This window comes from Lates calcarifer, linkage group LG14 (genome assembly GCF_001640805.2).
Source record: "Lates calcarifer isolate ASB-BC8 linkage group LG14, TLL_Latcal_v3, whole genome shotgun sequence".
Lineage (NCBI taxonomy): Eukaryota > Metazoa > Chordata > Actinopteri > Centropomidae > Lates > Lates calcarifer.
In genome coordinates this window covers 12,541,524-12,563,105 of record NC_066846.1, presented here as the reverse complement: position 1 = coordinate 12,563,105, position 21,582 = coordinate 12,541,524, and the positions used below count along the sequence as shown (strand labels likewise).

Sequence of the window (21,582 nt, the reverse complement as noted above, 5' to 3'; positions counted from 1 at the left end):
CTTGTTATTAGCTTTTGTAATTTTCATCCTTTTTCTTTTAGCAGTGGAAAAAGCCCTCCATAGTATTCAAACATTGCACACAATTGCCTTGGTTAAAAAAAGAATATAATATTTATAAATATATAGCTGAAGCTCAGAATTTAAGGGTCACAAATCTCCAAAAAGAGAGAAATTATGACAGAGAGAAGGAAGACACAGTGGTAGCATTAGCTAATGCTAATGCTAATACAAAAATACATATGCCCTGTTTTCAGATAAGATAAAAGACACATTTGTTGTGCAACTGGCAGATTGTCGGTCAAGAAGCCTGATGACTAGTTCCACTCTGCTTATTATGTGTAGACAATGTGCTCGTGTTGCACTTGATAACTCATCTGGGTGGGGTTTTTTTTTTCTTAATCACCGATCTTATTTTTCTCCCTTGAACTCTCTATGACGAACCCAGCGTAGTCAGGACTGTCCAAATTTCGTGGATCACTCGTTTTAGTTTGTTGTGTAAAATTGGAAATGACTCACACAGCAGAGGAGGTCCCGTAACGTCAGCGACACAAAGCACCGCCCGCCGATTCTGCCCCCTTGTGAAGAATCGAACAACTCAACTCTCCCGCACGGCTCCCAGGCTGGACGACAGGAAGCTATGTAAAGTCAGACAGAAATATCACGACTAATACCGGAAGTATGGTTATTTTACCTTCAAAGTAAAACCTAACAATTTAAAACAGTTAGTAGTCATATTTTAAGTCTTCACTGAAATAATACTTTTAATTTGCCGCAGTTTGGACCTCTAATTTTATTATGTTAACACAATACCTGAGAAAATTATCATCATTAAGGCTATAAATGTCTCAAATACTAAATCTTTTAATTTCATGAAACCAAAACATATTTAATAAAATATTTTCTTCCTTTCAGCCTGTTTGGATTAACCTCTGTCAGATGTATTAATAATGAAAATAATTGTTGCTTACAGCCTTACAGCTCACCTGTGATGGAATCTGTGTTAATTACTTGACATACTGAAAAAAAACTGAGGCAATTTGCTAAAATACAACTTACTACAATTTAAGGATTTTGTTTTCATCTTCAAGAAAAGATGGAAGATGGAGGACTTGAATGATTGAACAATGAAATTATATAAATAAATTATATAAATCTGGCTTTTGAGATTTCCAGTTTTGCTTTCCAGTCCTGATATTTTTAGACACTCCTCGAATAATGTAGAATAAACTGATTGTACGTTATTATGCTTATTATCTTTTACTTTGGAAAAACATAACCAGAAGTCCCTCGCGCCGTCCGGTTTAACTTGACAGCAGCCACAAACGGGGGCAGAAGGCTCTGCCGGAACTCTGCAGCCGCATCGGCTCTCACAATTTCAACATCGGGGTTCGGTCCACCATGGCGGCTTACGGATGGAAATACTGATGACAGTCCGAAAGATCGCCTCGATTTGTACGATGGTAAGGAGCCGAGTTTCGGCCGTGTCGCCGGTGTAATCGTGCGCCCGCCGCGGCTCTCTGTGTGTCCGGTGCTCGGGCTAGTGAGTGAGCCCAGGACGCTAAGCTAGCTGCGCGGCTAATAACATGATAATAACACAGAAAGTTGTGCAGCTGTGCCTGTTAGCGGCAGCTGTGCGGATACTGTAGTTTAGTTCAATTAGAGGATGTTAATGTGGGTAAACCAGGATGGTTTGACAGTTTATTCGCCGCCGGTTTGTAGTTTGTTTACGCGAGAAGGGCAGGGTTGACCAGCGGGCGAGAACTAGCTAGCTTAGCCTGCTAGCCCAACGGTTCTGTTTTGGACAAAGTTGTTTACTCAGTGGTGGTCCAGGGGAAAAACCCCACTTCGGATCCTTACTTCTTAACACAGCTGCTTTTCCTTTCTCTTGTACACACACACATTACCCTGAAAAGATGAGGGACTAGCTAAACATCTGTCCGGTCAGTGAATGTAAACACCTCAGCCAGCTGACATTGCTGCCTCTTCATGTGTTACTGACGGAGAAATTCAGCATTTCCTGTCATGGGATACACCCTAAATGTTTCCCGCGGACGGACACTTATTAGCCAATGTTGGAGGTTTTGGTTTTTTAAATTTGCAACGCACTCTTCAGACTAATACGCCCTTTATAACGCAGAGTATTTACAGTGGTCAATGAGAAATAGAGCATCCAAAGCGAAGAGTTTGGTGTTAAAGGTCTTTGGTTCATTTACTGTGTATCCTTCCCTTCACATACAGTGCTTATGTATCTATATCTTCAGCAGGTCTTCTGCTCCTAAACACCCTCTTCAAAGGCTTTTATAACCTGATACTTTATTGATCTTTGCACAGAAATCCAGCAAAGTCAGAGGTCAGGGTCAGCTGTTAAACAGCGCCTTACTCAAAGACACGTCATGCCTGTTAATGTGTGAGCTTCATTACAGGTTCTCCAGCAACCTGTTTGTCAGGTTGTTACAGAGAGGTCAAGGGTGAAAGGGCCAAACACGGTAACTCTGCCTCGTCTGTGGCCCGTCGTATTGAAGGTGACGGCTCTCTGTCCGTCTGTTTGGCAGCGTAGCTAAGTCTCAGAGGCAGGCAGAGGAGCTTAAAGCTAGAAGATTAACTTCTGACTGTAACTTATCCTGTTTCTACCCGCTGCACCTTTCAGAGCTGACAGACGGTCGGGCAGATGCCGCGGAGGAGTCTGCTGCAGTCTTTTTAATTTGCTGGCCGCTGCTGCTTGAGCCGGTGTGTGTGTGTGTGTGCGCTGAAAGCTGTGGGCTCTTCCTTAGTCAGTGCGTCTGGCACATGCACGGTGTTGAAGACCACACACCAGGCCATGTAACCCATTTAAGTGTGGAGGCCAGCACCATTTAACGGCACCTGCTAGACAAAAACTAACAAGGCTAAATATCAGTGGCTGGCAGGTTTGTTCAGTCTGTTTGCCACTTTGGCAGCCGACCAGTTTCTGCCTGGAAGGTATTTGTTTTTTGTTTTTTTTCCTCCTGAAAATCAATTTGGTTGGTGAGACTGTGAGAGTCACTGATGAGGCCTCACAAACCAGAGCTGGGCAGTGATGATAAAATCACCTCTGTGCTGATTATATGGCAGCATTTTGGGGGCAGGGTATTGTTGGTTTTAGAGATGAAAAATGGAGGAAGCAGTCACACCACAATGTCCATCCAGTAGCTGCTGTGGAACTTTTGACACGGCATCACATGATCTTCCACAGCATGTGATAGAACTGTAGATGATGATGTATTTTCATTTTTCTGAGCTATTTTGGCCTAAAATTGAGATTAAAAGTTCATTCTTCACCACATGCTCCATTTAGTGGCTGTTTTCATCATAATTTAGATGATTTTAGACCATTTTTTGAACTGACATTTGACTTATTTAGTTGAATGAGAAAGGTGTTTGTAGAAAAATATGTTTTACTCAAAATAAAAAGTGTTGTTTTGGTAGCTGCACTGAAACATTTCAGACAATACCCACTCAGCCAGTCGAAAACAAGGCTGTCAAGATGCTGCTGTGAGACAGCAAATGCTTTTTTAGTCTAGACTGATAGTCAGGATTAATAAGCATAGTGCAGTCACGAAACAGAACAGTCACTTAACCCCGTCGTCTGTAATCTAGTTTCCACTGACGCTGGTGTCTAAAGTTTTTTTTCAGGCTGCCCCTGCTCAGCCGACAGACTTCACCTCACTTTCATTTCCATCAATGCAGGAAACAGAGTCATTTCAAAGTTGTCACTTCAAACCAACGCTGAGAACATAAATTAATTAAAGCCCAGTATTTACAGCCCGTGCTGAACAAATCTTTTTCCAGACAGATATTGGTCTCTCTGTCTGTTTGGCTTTTCCAACACAGCAAAGCTTGTTTCCCTGCGTGCCGGCTTTGTTTACAACCCCTGTGCTGTTTGGACGGCGTGTTTGTCAGATAAACAGCCTCAGCCGGGCGTTTGTCCGCTCGCCTAGAGTTGATTTTCCACGGACTGCAGTGTGGTGATGAGTAACAACGGCGTGGCTCCACTTGTGCAGTCAATCACCCTTGAAGGAAAAGCTGCATCATTGTTATCATCATGATCATCTTTCCCCTCTCTCTCTCTCTCTCTCTCTGCTGCCTCAATATTAGATTTGATTTCTAGGAACTCAGATCAAATTACATCCAGAAGAAAAAAATTTTAACAGTAGACTCTCCTCTCAGTCAGATCTTAGTCAGGGTATACATATTTATGAAAATTAACCAAAAATATTGACAAATTTGGACAACTAAGATCGTTATAATGGTAAAATATGTTAAACTGCTCCATAAACCTGCTGGAGAATCTGTTACATGGATTTAATCTTTGATATCAGAAAGCAGAATCTAATTTTTGCTGATTTACCTATAAACGTCATGTATTGTGGCTCTGCTTTTACAGCTGAAAGCACGACCAGAATTTGTACTTGTAGCTTAAATGTGCAGCTTCAGTGCCAAACACAGTGTGGGAATTTTGAGCGCTGAGTTTCACAGACAGTTGCCTGTTTTGAATTTGTTCACAAAAGTAAAAAAAAAGAAAAAGTTCTGTATTAGTCATCAAATTTAGTGTCAAGGAACCTAAACTAAAGCTAATTAAACTTAAAAAATCTAAAGTTTGCACAACAAAGATGCATTTTAACTAGTGTAAAAACTGTTAAATATATACAAACAAGTAATGAGACGAACGCTGAGCGGGGAAAATTAGTATGTTTGTAGAAACAGAGGATATGAAGCAGGAAACACAGCTGCGGCAAACAGATGGTTGACAGTGAGAGAATAGAGCAGGAAAACCAGAAAACAATGAAGAGGAAATGAAGGACAAAGGAGGGTTTATGATGGATAATGAGAAATTATGGAGCTGAACATCAAATATACTGAGTGTCTTTAACCGTTTAAATGATTGAACGTGTCTCTTTCCTCCTCCTTCTCCAGGGCGCCAATGCCTCTGCCTTGGAAAAGGAGATTGGACCGGAACAGTTTCCCGTTAATGAACACTACTTTGGATTGGTCAACGTAAGTGTCAGTCATTCATGCAAAGCTACACACCTGTCCTTCTCAGAAGTCTCTCTAATGCACCATTCCTTGTAACACAACATGGCTCTACCCGTCTAATGAACACACCCTCCGCTCAATCCGGTCTCTTTCTCTCTCTGTTTTTTTTTCTAGTTTGGCAACACCTGCTACTGTAACTCAGTGCTGCAGGCTCTGTATTTCTGTCGACCGTTCAGGGAGAAGGTGTTGGCGTACAAGGTAAGTGATGAGAGAGACACCATAGCTGTAACTGCCAGCAGTATACCTTTCCACGGGTTTGTGCAGGGGACTGACTTCTCATGCTAAAAGAATGCCATGTCGATGTGATTGTAAGACAATATTTTTTCTGGATATTAGTTTGGAAAGGTTTCAGGACCAGACTATTTTAGTTTTCATGGCAGCAGAATGGAGCAAGAGCAGGTGTTTATGTTACAGAATGAGCCTATAACACGAGTTGTTTGTAGTCTAAACATTGCTAGGCTTGTGAGTCAATTCATTATGTGTCTTTTAAAGGTGCTGTATGTTTTTGCTATCGCTACATAGCTAACTTTAACATGAGTTCAGCAAATTCAGCATCACCCTTAACATGAGAGGATGAAGAGGTAGCGCTGCCCAGACGATTCATTCTAATGTCTTGTAAATACAACAAGCTCTTAAGTGTTGATGCTAACACTGGCTATGTAGCGACAGAACTCACATGTAGCACCTTTAACGTTAGACAGCTCAAAAAGCATTAGAGCAAAGGTTTATCTATCAGCTACTCACCGGAGTAATTCCTGGAATTGCTGGGATGTAGGAGCACGGCACTGCCAACAAAAACAACCAGTCAAACAGTTTATACAAGTGGCAAACAAGGACACAGTTTGGCCTTTTCATTTTCAAGTAAAACTGAAAGTGAGTGCACCTGAGATGTCACTAATAATCCCTCAATACGCAGGAAAACTGTGACTCCTGCAGGAGGTGACTCCTGGATGTTTTACTGTTTGCCCATTTTTTCTCTTCTAAATAACTTTGCCCACCCTGGGGGTTTGTTTTCAACCTGCCTCATCATTCGACTGCTCTTGCTTATCGCTTAGACACACCTATTTATAGCAGTGTTGCTGCATTACAAGACCTCAGCAGTTCATTTGGCAGATACAGTTTTATCATAAGTGATAAGGCCGATGGCTGGAGCAGCAGAAATAACACCAAAGTTTTAATAAACTGCACTTTTTATCAGTTTAATCTAGTTTCTGATAGCTTGTGTGGCACACACACTGAGGAAGGCAGAGCCCCAAAACTTGTGTGTGTGTGTAGTGGACTGTTGCTGATGATTTATTTAAGGGGGAAATTTTGAGAGTGTTTGTCCTATATATGAATTCAGTGTCTTCCTGCCACGAGGGAATAAATTCCTGAAGACAAAGCATCTCCCGACGCAGAAAGTGACAAGGATGATCATCTGTCAGGCACTGTGTCACCACATGTCACGATTAGCAGCTCAAAAAGACCGATCCACCTGCCTTCAGGAGCCTGACAGGAGGCTGTGTGAAAGGAATGATATGAAAATAAGCCTGGACAAGCTACACAGATGTGGAATTTACTGTATGTTATGCTTTGATGGAAGTATTTCATGCTTTACGTTTATGAGAGAGTGGGCTTCAGGAATGAGGGCTGTCTTATCCTCGGACCAGTGCTGTCTTAGACAAACTTTCCCAACAGGAGAAGCCTGGTTTTAAGGAAGTATTTTTCCACATGCAGCCGTTGGAAGATGGAGGGTTGTTTTATATTCAGTGCACACATCAGGAGAAATAAGTGATTAACCTGATTAACCAAACCTTCAACCAGTCGACTGGTTGCTGTTCGTTATCTCTAGATGAACTAAATCATCCTCAGTGCGCTTTACCTGCAGCCTTATCAGCCTAAATGAATTATAAATAAACATAAAAATCTTGCAGCACAACAAACAATAATTTGACCAGTCACACTGAAATATGGCAGCCGTTCACACTGACAAAGCATCCTAACGCAGACAAGTTAGCTACTGTTTATGCTAATTGTTGTTTACAGAGTTTCCACTCGACTTTTTGGTCATTTTTAAACAAAATGCAGCCAAACCGACGACTCCTTTGACACGATGTCAGAGAAAACATTCAGTAAATGAGTTAGACCGAGCAGTCTCCATGAGGTTGGCTGAGTTCAAAGGTGTGAAGTGAAGTTGTCCCTCCTGCTACTGAAACCTGCAGTGCTATTGATGTAACGCTTTTCTACTCATGAAGTTTACACGGGCAGTTGATCAAACAAGGAGTGTTTGATCAGCCTGGTTAATGAGTCAAACATAAATTTTACAGGTCATCAATGTCACATTAAGTGTGGGAGTGTTTATGGCTGATATGACTCACATAGATTAGATAAAAATGTCAAGGTTCAGCCTGACTGGACCCACCTGTACTGTCTGTGTGAGAGGGATGATTACCAGACCATGTAAAGTCTTTATGTGGTGACAGGTGTATCCTCCTCCTCCTCCAGGTGCAGCCGCGTCGTAAGGAGTCCCTCCTCACCTGTCTGGCCGACCTGTTCAACAGCATCGCCACGCAGAAGAAGAAGGTCGGCGTCATCCCTCCCAAGAAATTCATCTCACGGCTGAGAAAAGAAAATGGTAGTGACACAAAATGAACAATTAAGTTGTTGTCGTATCTTTGTGAGAACGTGCAGCTGTTGCTTCCGTCTGAAACTTAAATGTACGACTTCCTGCATTTAAAAAAAACAAAAAAAAAAACAGCAGGTGTTTAGAAATGTAAAAGTTCTTTCATCAGCTCTCTGATTAAACTGACTTCCTCTCACCGTGGAGCGACACAGCTGAGATAACCGATTGGCAAGGGAGAAAGGGATGGGATGATGGGGAGGGTGGGGGGTCTGTCTCAGCTGAGAAGTTAATCTCACAGCTGAGGAAATAAAACTGTCAGCCAAATCCTGGAGTGGAAAGCCGATGAAAAAGACGAGGACGTCTTAATTGGCTCATTTCTCCTCGCCAGCGTGCGCTGATGTTGATTATTTTCTGTTCTCCCTTTTGTCAGCCCTTCCTCCTTCCCCCATCTGCCTTTTTGAAACCCGTGTCTATATTCCTCTTTCCACTTCTCTACATGTTATATTTTCCGTTACTCTATCTCCTCCGTCTTCTCACATATTCATATCTTTCCGCCTCTGTCCCTCTCAGAGCTGTTTGACAACTACATGCAGCAGGACGCCCACGAATTCCTCAACTACCTCCTCAACACCATCGCAGACCTGCTCCAGGAGGAGAAGAGCCAGGAGCGACAGCAGAATGGAAAACTGGTGCAGAACGGGGGAGGAGGAGGAGGAGGAGGAGGAGGAGGAAGCGCAGGAGGAGGGGGAGGAAGCGAGGGAGGAGGAGAGGGCGAAGGAGGGAAGGAGACGCAACAGACCTGGGTCCACGAGATCTTCCAGGGAACACTGACCAACGAGACGCGCTGCCTCAACTGTGAAGCTGTGAGTGTCGCTGGCCGGTGTGTGTGCGTTCATGGCGGCAGTGCCGTCGTCTGTTAAAGCAGCAGAATGTAGCTTTGCTGAGCGACGGCGCCCCCTGCAGCCAGGAGCATGATAGCAGCTGGTCCAGTCCTCTAAATGTTGAGGAAAGGAGCTTCACTGCTTCCTATCTAATCTCCTTTAACAGAGGAGACACCAGACCTTTATTTACCAGAGGAAAGGAGGGAGTGCCGTCCCACAATTCCTTGCAGCAGCAGCATTTAAAGCGGCGCGCGTCGTAGTTTTCCTGATTCCATATGCGCGTCTTTCCTTGACCTCATGATGTTTTCCATTGAGGTCAAGTAAGGTGGTTAGGAAAGGAGATTTCTTTGACTATTCGACCACAGCCACGGCCAAATAGTGCATATATTACCCATGATCCCCGGCTTCGCTGTCACAAACACACCAAACTCCATTCAGAATTTGTGATATTTAACGTGACCTTGAGTGTCTTCACTTACGTTCCAGGTGAGCAGTAAAGACGAGGACTTCCTGGATCTGTCGGTGGACGTGGAGCAGAACACCTCCATCACACACTGTCTTAGGTAACGCAGGACTCTGATGGATCACCTGTGAAAAGAGAAATGAACCTTTTATGCTCATTTGATTTGCAGAGTCATGGTAGTTTATCTTAAGAGTGTGGTGTCTTTGAACAGGGGCTTCAGCAACACAGAGACATTATGTAGTGAATACAAGTACTACTGTGAGCAGTGTCGCAGCAAACAGGAAGCCCAGAAACGGTGAGTGACGTCAGCTCCTTTTATTTCCTGCCGTGCCGACTTTGCATCCGACATCTCCCCTTTCTTTCTCTCTGAATGTTTCCATTTGACTCTTTGTGTCCACCAGTGCCAAGTACAAACCCAACACCAGTCAACTGTTTCCCAAAATGTTAATTTTTTCTCTCCCTGTGACAAAACAGATTAAAAGATGAGGCTGTAACTGCAGGTCACCTCACAGTTCATACACCAACATGCCTTCTAGAGAAGAAAACTGCCTCTGCTTTAGCTGCAGACAGACCAAGCAGAAGATAAACCTGTATTCAGAGGTTGTGCCTGATGCTCAGTGTGTGTGAAAGGGACAGTATTATTGTATTCACACTCACTGCTGTGTTAATTTGACCCTCTCCTAGTCCAAATGTATGGAGGCCCATATCTGCCACTGTGAAAAAAACCGTTTCCTGAAATAATGAGCTTTTATTTTGAAGAAGTTTCTAATTCTGATGACTTGCAGGATTTTTTTTTATCAGTGGCTGAAATGAGCTTCCATATAAATATAATCACGGCACCATTTCTCAGTTGGTGAAAAGGGAAGTGGAGGTTTCAGACGCTGATCAAAATCCTTGAAGTGCTGCGGCACAAAGCAACGTTTTGACACAAAACTCTCAGGCTTACCGCCTCAATCACCTGGAAACCCGAGCCTGATTTCTGTCCCGTTGTGACAATACTTGCTCTTCGGTCGTGAGAACCTGTGGTGCAGATTACCACTCTGACTCGGCACAGCTGTGTAGGAGTGGTTGTAACCGCTGTCATGCAGCTTATACGCGAAGCACGAGCGCTTTAAAGTTTTTCTAAGCGGACAAATACAGTAACAGTTTGTTCCATTAGAAAGTACCCCTGAAACCACATCTGGTGTTACTATAGCAACCAGCCGGGGCCTTCCTGTTGCATTCTGAGAAGTTCACCATCGGCGTTCAAAGCTGATGTGTGACAAGCTGTCTGTTATTACCCACTGACTGCACAGCTGCTGGACGTAGTGAACGAGTTACCTCCAGTTTTACATGACTAACACCTCTAAACCTAATCACACAAAATCCTGTGTGTGTGTGTGTGTGTGCGTCTAATGCGTCTAACTACACGCCGTCTACCGCTCTGAAGCGCCTGATAAGTGCACCAAGTAACATCCATTAGCTTGAAAGGGCCGTGCTGTCAGCAGCGTCTGCACCTCGCATTAACACTGAGCAGAATGCTGCGAGAGCGCGAGCCAAATTAGGAGGGGCACAAAGCGTCCAAGAACACACTTCTTGCTCCTGATAGGGGGTCTGGAACAGTAATGGCGTCAACATGGAAAGCTTTTAGCCCTCTTGACTTTTTGTCCGGGGCGACACACCCTTGCTTGCCTGCCTTTGTTGGATTTTTTTTTTACTTTCCTTCTGGTGTTTTTTCACTGACCTTTCATTACCCCTTCTCTTTGTTTGCTTTTTGATTTTCCTATTTTCTTTGTGATTTTTAAAAAAAAGTTCTAAAACAGTTAAAAACAGTTCACCTCAGAGGTCATGTCGGTTTCAGTTCATCGCATCGTGCTGCTTTTTCTGCACAGAAAGCTCTGAAAGAAAAAGAAAAGATTGCCATCAAAGCCTCAGGAAAACCCACTGAAACCACTTCAAACCATTAAAACCCTCTCTCTCTCTCTGCTGTGTCAGGATGAGGGTAAAGAAGCTACCGATGATCCTCGCCCTCCACCTGAAGCGCTTTAAATACATGGACCAGCTCCACCGCTACACCAAACTGTCCTATCGCGTCGTCTTCCCCCTGGAGCTCCGCCTCTTCAACACGTCCGGGGACGCCACCAACCCCGACCGCATGTACGACCTGGTGGCTGTTGTTGTACACTGTGGCAGGTAGGTTCTTTTTTTATCCAGATATTTTAATGCTATGAATTAAGTGTTTGTCCCTGAATAGAAAGAGTGAAATCAGCTGTCAAAGCTGCAGCGTCGGTGGTTTGTTAGAAGTTATTAAAAATCAACTCCACTTGACAACAGAATGATGCAATGCACCTTTAATACGCCGTGCTATCAGCTGTTCCACTGACCAAATCCTATGATACACAACTAACCACAGCTAGCAATTAGCATTAGCAATCTTTTTTGAACATTAATCCACGAGGACGCTCTCTTCACCAGGCAACAACGTGCAACTACACATCTACATAACATATGCTTTTAGTAGCTCTGTTTTCCATATGGGTTACATTTGCATTCAGCTAAGTGAATCATTGTGAAACCGCACATGAAACTTCAGTTCGGGCGATTCAGGAGTCTGGAGGATGATTTATACAAGCTGTGAGTCATCAGGGCGTCCTCAGCTGTCCTCAGGTGGATGGACGTTATAGAAAGGCCTGTCTGCTGCAGACTGTCGGTGTTGACGTGTTTCCCTCAGCCCTCTCGGCCTCAGTTAGTTTTGACAACATTAATTAGACTTTGAACTCCTGTTGCCTCAATAGTGAACCATTTTCCACATCAGTGATTACCCAGAAGATAAAAGATTTAACACCAAGTAATGATGTTTTTTAAAGAAGTTATTTCCCTGTTTTCACTCCAGTAACATTTAACATCAAAGTTTATATTATTATTTGAGAATAAAATGCATCTGTTGTTTCTCTTCTCTGTGGTGCAGTGGTCCCAACCGCGGACACTACATCACCATCGTCAAGAGCCACGGCTTCTGGCTGCTGTTTGATGACGACATCGTAGAGGTAAGAAAGAGTTTCTCACTCCGTTTCCCTCCAATGAGACGCCCTGAAAAAGGACTCAGGAAAACTGATTGAGGAGAAGACGCCAGGTGTTTGGTTAAAAGGAATAAAAGGTCAAATCAGTCGCAAAGTTTCAAACCCCTGTCAGCCCCACCTCTCCACAGCGTCTCATTTAGAAGTTTCCAAACTCGTCCTAACCAGACAGGAATTTCAAATAATAATAATAATAATGAACTTATATAAATAGCCGTCCTGTAGATCCTGGCGCTCTGAATGTTGCATCTGGACTTCCTGCGACGGCCCGACCTAGATACTTCAACCTTCGCTAAGTAATGAGGAGTTAAAATCAGGTTTAGCGATCAGGATACAATTAGAGAAATAGACGGGGCGCATGAAAGCGTCCGCGCTCGATAAAGGGAAGGAGGTAATGGGAAGGAAAACAAAGAAGAAAGAGTGGATACCTGCTTTTTCCTCTTCGCATCCGTCGTCTTTTTCGTCTCTCTTTGATCCCTCTCTCGTGTTCACCATGTTCCTTCTCTGACTTTCATTTTAACTGAGTCATTACTCATCCCAGGTACACAATTATAAACCATAGCGCTCTTTGATCAGGAAGACCTGGATGGCACGTTGTGTTCGGAAGATTAAAATATGACAGAGCGCTGCTCCAGCCCTCATTCCTCTTCTTTTAATTTTCACAATCTGCGAGCAGGTGATTGCTGATATGGAGATTGTGCTCGTAAAAACTTCTGGTTATTTTTATCTTCAGGTCTTTCACTCACATACTTTGGTTGTCATGAAATCGCTGCTCTGCTGATCCCCCCACCTCCCCACAGCTTCTGTTCCAAAACCATCTGCTTTCCCTCTCCGAGGCGGTGACAGGAGAGAACATGGCAGCCGTCATAGAAACAACACAGTCTCACATCCCTCCAGCATGTGTGATGGTGCTCAACCTCTGTTGATCGGTTTCCCAGCTCCCCCCCTGTCAAGCTGACAGGACAGCAGTCAAAAGATGCAACAGTTAGCCTGACGCTAGCGGTGATAATGCGATGATTAATCAATCCAAGAAGGGGAAATTTACCAGCATCTCCATCCCTGCAACACATAATCAGATATGAAGTTAAAAGTACAGCTTTACCAGCGTTTGCCAGGAGCGTGATGTAGCTCTTTAGTCATTGGCAGACGACCGCAGCAGTACACGGCCAAAGCCTCGGCACGCTGCTGTGTTTTAGCTGCCGCCAAGTAACCTTTCAGATTGTTTTTTTTTTTTTTTTTTGCCTTTTTGCCTTGGAGCCAAAAATGACAGCGTGCCACAGCAATCAAGCTATCAGCAGTTAACTGACTGTACAGTCGAGATGGTTAAACGTTCCAGGGTTTGTCCAAGTTCACTCTGTGTTACACAGACAAATGTGCAAGTTGTGTAATAGTTTTGTTTCACAGCACTGATCTGTGACTGCAGACACACAGCGCTGCACTAAAGTCTCCAAACATGTTATTTTTTTCTTAGTTAGATCCGTAATTTGTCCAAGAATTTCCAAGGAAGTCTGTGTAATTTGTACTAATTACAGGGAAAATAGGACTTAATTTAAACCCTAGTAAATACTCATTACAGTCACTTTTCCATGTATGTTTAATTGTGTCTAAACACACATGACCTCTCCAGGCAACAACTGGCCATTGTCTCTATTTGTCTTCTAACCATAATACATACAAATGTAAAATAAAACATTAACATTACAGTTAATATTTTAGTAAATCAGCAGTTCTCTACAGACCGTTGATTAATAACCTTTGGTGATATTCTAAAGAAATTAAATAGCTGTCATGTACAGTAATGTACATGATATATTTTATCTTCAAACATTAATTTTATTCACATTCCTGAACTGTTCTGACTGAATTCCTCCTGCTGCCTTTTACAGGATCATACCAGTGATGTTGCAGTGTTTTATCTCTTTATGATAAATCATGAACACACACCACATAGTTTTAGATTTATTTTAGTTTAACTTCCCTGCTTTTCCATGCAGCCACTGAAAACCACAGGCAGGTTCAAATACACTTAGATTCTGTTTCTAATGTTGTGCAGTGAGTATGTGTTGAAAAGTTTTAGAAAATGGGTTAAAACTTGCAAAACTGCTGGTGTGGTCCTTTAAAGCATCCCTGTCCGAGCCCACATTCTTCATATTAAACTACAGAGCAAAATACTTCAACCCTCCTCCTCTGATCCAAGTTTGGTTCCAGCTCAGTGATGGTTCTAGTTTGGCCCAATTAAACATCAGATCTACACACTGGAGTCATTTCTTTGCCCAATTAAAATGGTTTATTTTACTTTAAATCTGCGCCTGCAGTGGGAGAGGTCACCCTGCTGTTTGACTCAGTCACAGTCGCCGAGGCCTGATGTTTAAAACTGATCGCACCGGCAGTGTGTTTTTCCACTATGATGGGAAGGACGCCTGCTGGAACATCTGGTCCGGTGGACAGAAACTGGCCGAGTTCTGGAAGATTCCGCTGAGTTTGCAAAGCTGAAACACTAACTTATCATTTTTTATGGTTTGTGTAGATTTACTCGCCGTGCCTGCCTCACTGCTTTGTATCCTAGCTTCCACTCTGTTTCTTATATCTGTCTCGTTTTTGCCCGTTTATCTCTGCTCTTTGGGTCTTTCCACCTGGAACTGAACCTTTTCTAAAGTTGCAGCCACTTCTCCTTCACCACCATATTTCTTACAGTTTGTTTTCAGCCCCACTCTCCCCCTTTTTGGACAGAAAACTGCTACGCCAAATAAGAAACAGTCATCATGGGCCGAGTCTCGAGACATTACCAATTACTTGTCAACATGCTCAGTTTTAAATGGAGATTTGGTAACGAAAGAAAAGCCTCAGCGAAACAGTTACACAGCAGAGGTCAACAGCACACCAGTGACTTGAAAGGAAGGATTTTGATGTTGTGCTAAAACACAGCTCCTGAAAGATCAGTTAGAGAATAAAACATCTCAGAACCTGAAATGTGTTTTTTTGGATTTTTGTGGGGACTAATGTTCAGAAACACTCGGAGACACGACTTAATAATAACATTCTTCTGTGAGGGATTAAGTTAAGTGAAGCATAGCTGCTAGTTTAAAAAAAGAAAAACATCTTGATCACAGAAATAACAGCCCTGGTTTGTCCAAGAATGTCTCTCAAACCAGTCAGTTGACCAGAAAATATGAACACGATGTTCAGTTTTGGTAAAACCTTTTTTGGCCCCCAGTTACCAGAGCGCTCTGTGAGAAGGAAACAGGGAATAACATCTTTTCTTTTCCTATTCACTTCAATTGCAGGGCAAAAATAGGTTTGAACAAAAAGACTTAAGGCAGAAAGTGATTTTCTTCTTGTTTGCTAATAAAGTGATTTTTAAAATCTAGAAATAAAATTAAAAATAGCATATGTTCCTAAGAGGAAAGTGGGAAGTAAATGAGCTGCTGTATAATCTACTGTGCCTTGATGAGTACACTAAACATATGAAAAGATTAGCTTTCTTTCTAAGAGTTAGCACGACAGACATTGACTCACGCCTCTGATTCAGCCATCACCTGCAGAGGCATATCTTCAGACTGTTTGAGCTTTAGCCTGAGATACTGTTTGTCATGAAAAAGTTAAAGCACATAACCTTCTGCAAAACCACAAGTTGCTGTTTTTGTGTTTTACTCTCTAAAGGATAAAATACAAGATAAAACATGTCGATTTCTGAGCTTTTTTCAGGCTAGCTGTTTGCCCCTCCTTCCAGTCTTTATGCTAAGCTAGGCTAACATCTTCCCGACTTCAGTTCAGTACTTAAAGCACATCTGCACAAACTTTGAGCAAGTATAGCAGATCTCTTCGTAAATCACATTGTTTAGTAATTTTACTGCTTTGCCTTGTAACAATCCAACCTCTGTTTTTTTTTCTCTTGTAGAAAATTGACGCGCAGGCGATCGAGGAGTTCTACGGTTTGACGTCAGACATTTCCAAGAACTCTGAGTCGGGATACATCCTGTTCTACCAGTCCAGAGACTGAACCAGCCAGCAGTAAATCCCCAACAGACTGTCACTCAACAGAGGGGGAGGGGCTCATGGCTGCCACCGACTCCGCCCAGTACGCTCACATAAGTATCCAGGCTTTATTCCCGGCAGGCGGAGCTTTGCACTGGAGCGCCACTCGGATTGGTTGAGACGTGTGCAGGTCGCATGCCAGCCTCCTGGATTACGTCCGTTGGAAAAAAAGCAAAAAAAAAAAAAAAAAATCCTCTGAGCCCACACTGCAACAAGCACCTTGCAAAACAAAGATGGCCGATTTCTGTAACGCTCGCTTTGCACTGTGGCATCAGCTGGTGAAGACTGAGTAACGCCGCCAATCCAAGAGGCTGACATCGCCGTGTGCACAGCGGTCCATTCTGGAGGTTAAAGCAGTCTGGGACTGTCGTGATGATGCAGAGTGACCAATCAGCTGTATCGGATCAGACACATAAGTAACTCGTGCTGGAGGATGCCCATCCTCCTCGTTGTGGTTACCACCGGTGTCATCACAGTCTTCTCTAGCGTTTTTTTTTTTTTTTGTGTGTGTGTGTGTGTGCATATTACACCGTGCTAAATTAGCTTTCCACAGTGACTGTAAAGCTTTCCTTAGCTTTACGCTAACACATAACGTTCACCTCAAACAAAAACCTCCCCAGCAGATCGTTCTCTGGAGACAGAAAGGTCGACTAATGCAGCGTTGTTAGACGTCACAACAAAACCACCGACACTACCTTTAGCGAATAGGTTGAGCGTGTACTCTGAGCACAGCACGGTGGCACGGTCGCTAGTTTGCAGTGTTTGTGTCATGACGTGGTGCTAATAACATACAGTATAGTGTTAAAGGCAGAAAGTGAAGTGACAAGCAGCCACAGGAGAGGTGTTGAAGCAGCCGATAAATTTGTCTTTGACAGAAAAGGAGGCTCATTATTTCCATTTTTTACTTAAAACAAAAAGCAATGGGAATTTCTTTATTTTTAATAATGAGAAACAAGTAAAAATCTGACCAATACAAAGTTGGCAGCATCTGTAATTTAACCATTTACTGTTATATAAAATATTTAAAGGTTTTATCAGGAGCTCATTTGAGGTTTTGAGTAGAAATCCGTGAACTCCAAATATCAAGGGTGGTAAAAACCTAAAATAATGAGCCTTATAGATCCCTGACAATCCTGGTTTTAGCTTAAAAAAATAGTTTGCTGAGCAGTGAAAGTGGCTGGCGAGAGTTTTAGTTTTCAGGTTGCTGGTGTGTTGTGCCATTATGGGTCATGTTTGGTGCCACAGCGGGAGCGAATTTAAAACGAAGAGCGGACGGGTGTTTCAACAACATAAGCTAGGTTTTCTTTAAGCGAGCTTTTTGTGGTTTTGACAAGCACAGTCTCCTTCGCCGTTTGCTTTAAAGGTTTGTGTTGTTTAACTTTTTTTTACTGCCACAATATGCACATTCGTATCATTCTTAAAGGGACACGCAAAGAGACGAACACGTTTTCCTTCCTTTAAGTCAGTTCTGACATTGAAACTGTCACACTACATAAAACCTATCTGAATGTTTATGTTCAGTGTGTCTTGTCCTTAAGTTCTTTTTTAAAATTTATTTATGACAGCAAACACAGACACACACACACACACACATACCTTGCTGCAGCTGGTACAGTACGCCTCATCATATCAGCCACCAATCACACGCTGGCAAATTTCAACTCTGGCTTAAGTGTTTCTCCTGCAGCTGCAGCTCTGGCAGGCACTCAGAAACTTTTACATAACATGTTTTTCACTCCAGAGTCTTGAATCGGAGCCCTCAGCGACGATGACATGGTATATTTAACGCAGTAAGACAGTCTCTGTGTTTGTCTCAGCAGTTTAAAATGGCTTCCTCTCCTCAGCATCTCTTAAAATCGAATTTAGCGTTTAAGAGTTCAGGATGGGAACAACTTCTGATTCAATGCTGACTCATCCTGTTAGTGGCAATATTAAAGGGTTATGTCACTCAAATATTGAACTGTAAGGCATCTCTAAACCATTTTCTGTTCACATTACATTGGATCATTCAGAAAATTAGAGCTAAAGCTAAAGGAAGTGAGCTGATTTGTTGATAGAAAAATGAAATGATAAGAGGCAAATAATTGATTTAAGTAAAAATGCAGTTTGCTTTTGGCCTATTGACAGTTTGGAGATTAAATAATGAATCAGTTCATTTAAAAAAATGTATTAAAATAACACGTGGCAAAACCTTTTCCAGTATTTATGAAGGAATAAGGTGATCAATTATATTTGTTCCTTGAGGTCTTTCACAAGATGATGATACCTAAGTTGACAGTCAGTATTACCAGACTTCAACCAGTCTCCAATACAGCTTTCATTATCAGTCTCTTTCCCCAAGGTGACGTCCTCAAATCTAAAACCCCCAAATTATTCACTTCACAATAATACAAAACAGAGAAAAGCAACAAATCCTAAAATCAGAGAGGCTCAACAAACAACTTAAATGATTATTCAATTACTAATAATTATTAGCTCAAGCTAATTATTGTCAATTATTTTATTATTAATCTTAGAAATAGGTTTTAATTGTGCTGAAGTGAAGAGAAACAGGAGCCATTTTAAACCTTTCACTTCCTAACTTGAGCCTGCTGATCTGCAACAGCCTCCTTTCTCACCTGATTTTGTTTAACGCACAAACAAACCAAATGTAGGTTGTTTTTTTTTTTGGTTTAGTCTTGTTTTTTTTTTAAGTATGTTTTACACTGCCAAGCTCACGAGGCTCCACCCGACCTGGCTGTCTCAGATGTTAACAAACAAGCTCACCCTGTCACTCCTTGGTAACGGAGCTGCAGCAGATGGAAAGTGAATGGAAACGCGCTCTCTGTAGCCTTTAAGGTGTTTATATTCTACAGTAGTTGAGTGGCCTGGGCAGTGGGTCAAGTATTATCTGAATGTTTAAATGTACAGTAAAATAAAAATAGGGCTGCTGCTTGACTCTGTAAAACACAATTTGGATTTGGGCGCGTCTCAATACTCTCAAGTCGCTCTCTCTCCTTCTAAGACAAGAATTTTCAGTAACATAATTTTGCAGCTACATCCAGCCTCAAAATCTGTCTTCACCTAAATGCAACAGTTAAAAATCTGCTCATTATAACCACAAAAGCACGTGGTTGAGTTCTTGAATGTCTCATTTGGCTCATAGTTTTCAGAACGCTGCAAATGATAGAAGAAGAGGAGGCGACTCAAAACGACGCGTACCAATCACTTCACTTGATTCACTGGGTCGAGGCTTCGAAGTCAACACTATTTCCTTTTCCCGTCCGTGCTGCTCTTAAACTCAACTAATCTACGTGAAAAGATGACGTCAGGAGATGTTGTTTTTTTTTAGGGTTGATCCACTTTGTTTCCATCAGTTCTACAGTTTTGCAAAGTCAGAAAAGTTTTATGACTGCGAATGATTTGAAAAGCAGGTTCATATCCAGAAACCAGCAGAATCAGTGGACTCATTGAACTGTCGCTTTCATGTGTACCAAATGATGTGTTTATATTTTAAGCCTCTTAAGGATAAATTCCATTTAACTCATCAACAAAAACAAGCACAAAAAGGCATCGCTTGGCAGATGGAAGTCCACAGATTGAGTCTGGAGCTGGTTATGAATCTGTCAGTTCTTTGAAGTCATTGACGTCCAGAATTGTAACGTGTTGGTTTTTTGGCTGGACAAAGCTTTGGAAACCCAAACAAGGCTCTTTTTTTATTTAAATACTATTAATATTATTATTATGAATGTTTATGTTAACTTCTTTTTCTTAGATGTTTCTTGTTTTTGATATATTTTACTAATTTTAATAGTCTACCATTCTTGTGTAGGCAGCTCTGGATATTTTGAGGATTTATTTTGGTTTCATTTCTGGGAGTATGTGATGAGAGATGTTGATGTGTACATAAATACAGATGTTATTATTGGAATATATTGCTTGCTTGAAATAATGAGCAGATCTAGATTATAAAAAAGAAAAAGTTAGTGGAGGTTAACGACTCTTATTCTGGTAGTGAATCGATATGCCTGGTGCTTAAAAAGTAACAAACCCCACCCGTCTGGGATCACAGGCAGCCTAAACCAAACAGCCCCAAATAAATGAGCTTATATGATTGATGATTTTAAAGAAGACTAGAAGGTCTCCTGTAAGAAACTGACCAAAAACTGTCACGTGTATCACTATGTTAAAGGAAAAATCCACATTAAAAACCAACTGTGTTTTTCTTTTTGTCTCTCAACACCGAGTTTACTTTCACAAAAATGGACGTCTACAGATGGATTTCTCCTTTAACGCCTTAAGTTTTTCTGCCCCTTCTGGGCTCTGGTCGTCCACATCACTCCCCTCCTTTAAAGACTCACCAAGAATGTAAATGTTTTGAACTTGTGTGTGACGAGCGAGAAGTGACTCAATGTGTCATTAACACTCCGACATTGTGTGTTGCGACTAGTGTGCGACGTTACAGCAGCTTCACAGACACAAACAACCAGAATACTTATTTATATCAAACTGAACTGAGGAACTAAATGGTGTTATTGAAGTGAAACTAAATGTGGTAAAAAATATCAAGCTGGCTCAGCCTTTTCTGAAATATCCGTTCTTGTTTTGGCTCCGTCCTCAGACACAGAAGGGTTTTTGTGGCGGACCTTTAACCGGCCATAAATTTATCGGAAACAGCAGAGTCTGAGGCTTCTTCATTTTAGCTACAAACACATCCAAACGACAAAAGAGTTGAATCCGTCTCCTCCTGTTTTGTTCGTATTTGTGAGGCTGCGGCTGCTGCACATTGTGTACTGCTGTCTGAAGTTCATTCTGAATACATGTAGATGCAGTGAAGTTTTGGAATGACGGCTGGTTCTGATGGTGTCCAAACTATTTGAAATAAAAACACAAACTGGTTTTGAAGATGGAATTATCTCGACTGTCTTGTGTCGTTTCTCTGGATTCTCGTATTTGTTTGTTTTTACATCCACTGCAGTGTTTGGGTGAAGTACTGCATGTGGTTTTTCTTGCAGGAATTTCAATGAACCATTAATGATTACTGAAGAAATGCAAAGGTGTTTTCAGATATACTCCAGGCGGTGCATCTCATCACCAAACACCTACTTGAATCTTTTCCTTAATGCCTTTAATGGGCAAGTTTAAATAATCTGAGGAAGGATTAAAAACAAAGTTTACCTGCTATTTGTTGTATTTTTGTAGAAGTTGTGGTTTGACTCCCGGCTGTCGGCTCACACCTTCCATCGTTTCTGCCAAAACAGTGCAGTTAACATGAATACAGAGCGGATACACTACTTTACAGCATGGGATTTACGTATCAGATAGTAAAACTCACCTTGGAGCTGAATCCTCAAGATGAATAAAATGAGGTTCCAGGAGAAAATTTAGATTTAAAAGAAAAATTTGTCTGTTTTCTGCCTTTTGTGCATTTTCCTTGTGATGATGGCTTCAACTTTTTGTGGTTTTAAGGCGTCACAAGCAAAAAAGTTGGGTTAATAGTGATATTAACTCTGG

The 21,582-nt window shown here is 42.0% G+C and overlaps 1 protein-coding gene and 1 long non-coding RNA gene across 4 annotated transcripts; one reads left to right on the top strand and one right to left on the bottom strand.

Annotated features, from left to right (window-relative positions):
- Positions 1 to 3: 3 nt before the first annotated feature.
- LOC108902090 (uncharacterized) lies at positions 4 to 12,681 on the bottom strand. Of its 3 annotated transcripts, XR_007814498.1 has the most exons (6): positions 12,483 to 12,681; positions 10,816 to 10,875; positions 9,015 to 9,123; positions 7,454 to 7,650; positions 5,797 to 5,837; positions 4 to 635 (listed from the first exon to the last, which is right to left on the bottom strand). It is a non-coding gene; the product is annotated as an uncharacterized LOC108902090 (long non-coding RNA). The 3 variants fall into 3 exon arrangements; XR_007814500.1 differs by lacking the exon at positions 10,816 to 10,875; XR_007814499.1 differs by lacking the exons at positions 10,816 to 10,875; positions 12,483 to 12,681 and adding an exon at positions 9,945 to 10,807.
- Positions 1,293 to 20,983, top strand: usp12b (ubiquitin specific peptidase 12b). The gene is made up of 10 exons (XM_018703816.2): positions 1,293 to 1,460; positions 4,933 to 5,013; positions 5,167 to 5,250; positions 7,537 to 7,666; positions 8,225 to 8,517; positions 9,022 to 9,098; positions 9,210 to 9,293; positions 10,973 to 11,170; positions 11,946 to 12,024; positions 15,953 to 20,983. The coding sequence occupies exons 1-10, from the start codon at positions 1,413 to 1,415 to the stop codon at positions 16,052 to 16,054; spliced, it is 1,176 nt and encodes a 391-aa protein (XP_018559332.1). The 5' UTR covers positions 1,293 to 1,412; the 3' UTR covers positions 16,055 to 20,983.
- The last annotated feature ends 599 nt before the right edge of the window (positions 20,984 to 21,582 follow it).

Coding starts and splice junctions, on each gene's coding strand:
- usp12b (XM_018703816.2), top strand. CDS start 1,413: ATGGAAATACTGATGACAGTCCGAAAGATCGCCTCGATTTGTACGATG. Junction 1,461..4,932: donor TCGCCTCGATTTGTACGATG/GTAAGGAGCCGA, acceptor CTCCTTCTCCAG/GGCGCCAATGCCTCTGCCTT. Junction 9,294..10,972: donor AAACAGGAAGCCCAGAAACG/GTGAGTGACGTC, acceptor CTGCTGTGTCAG/GATGAGGGTAAAGAAGCTAC.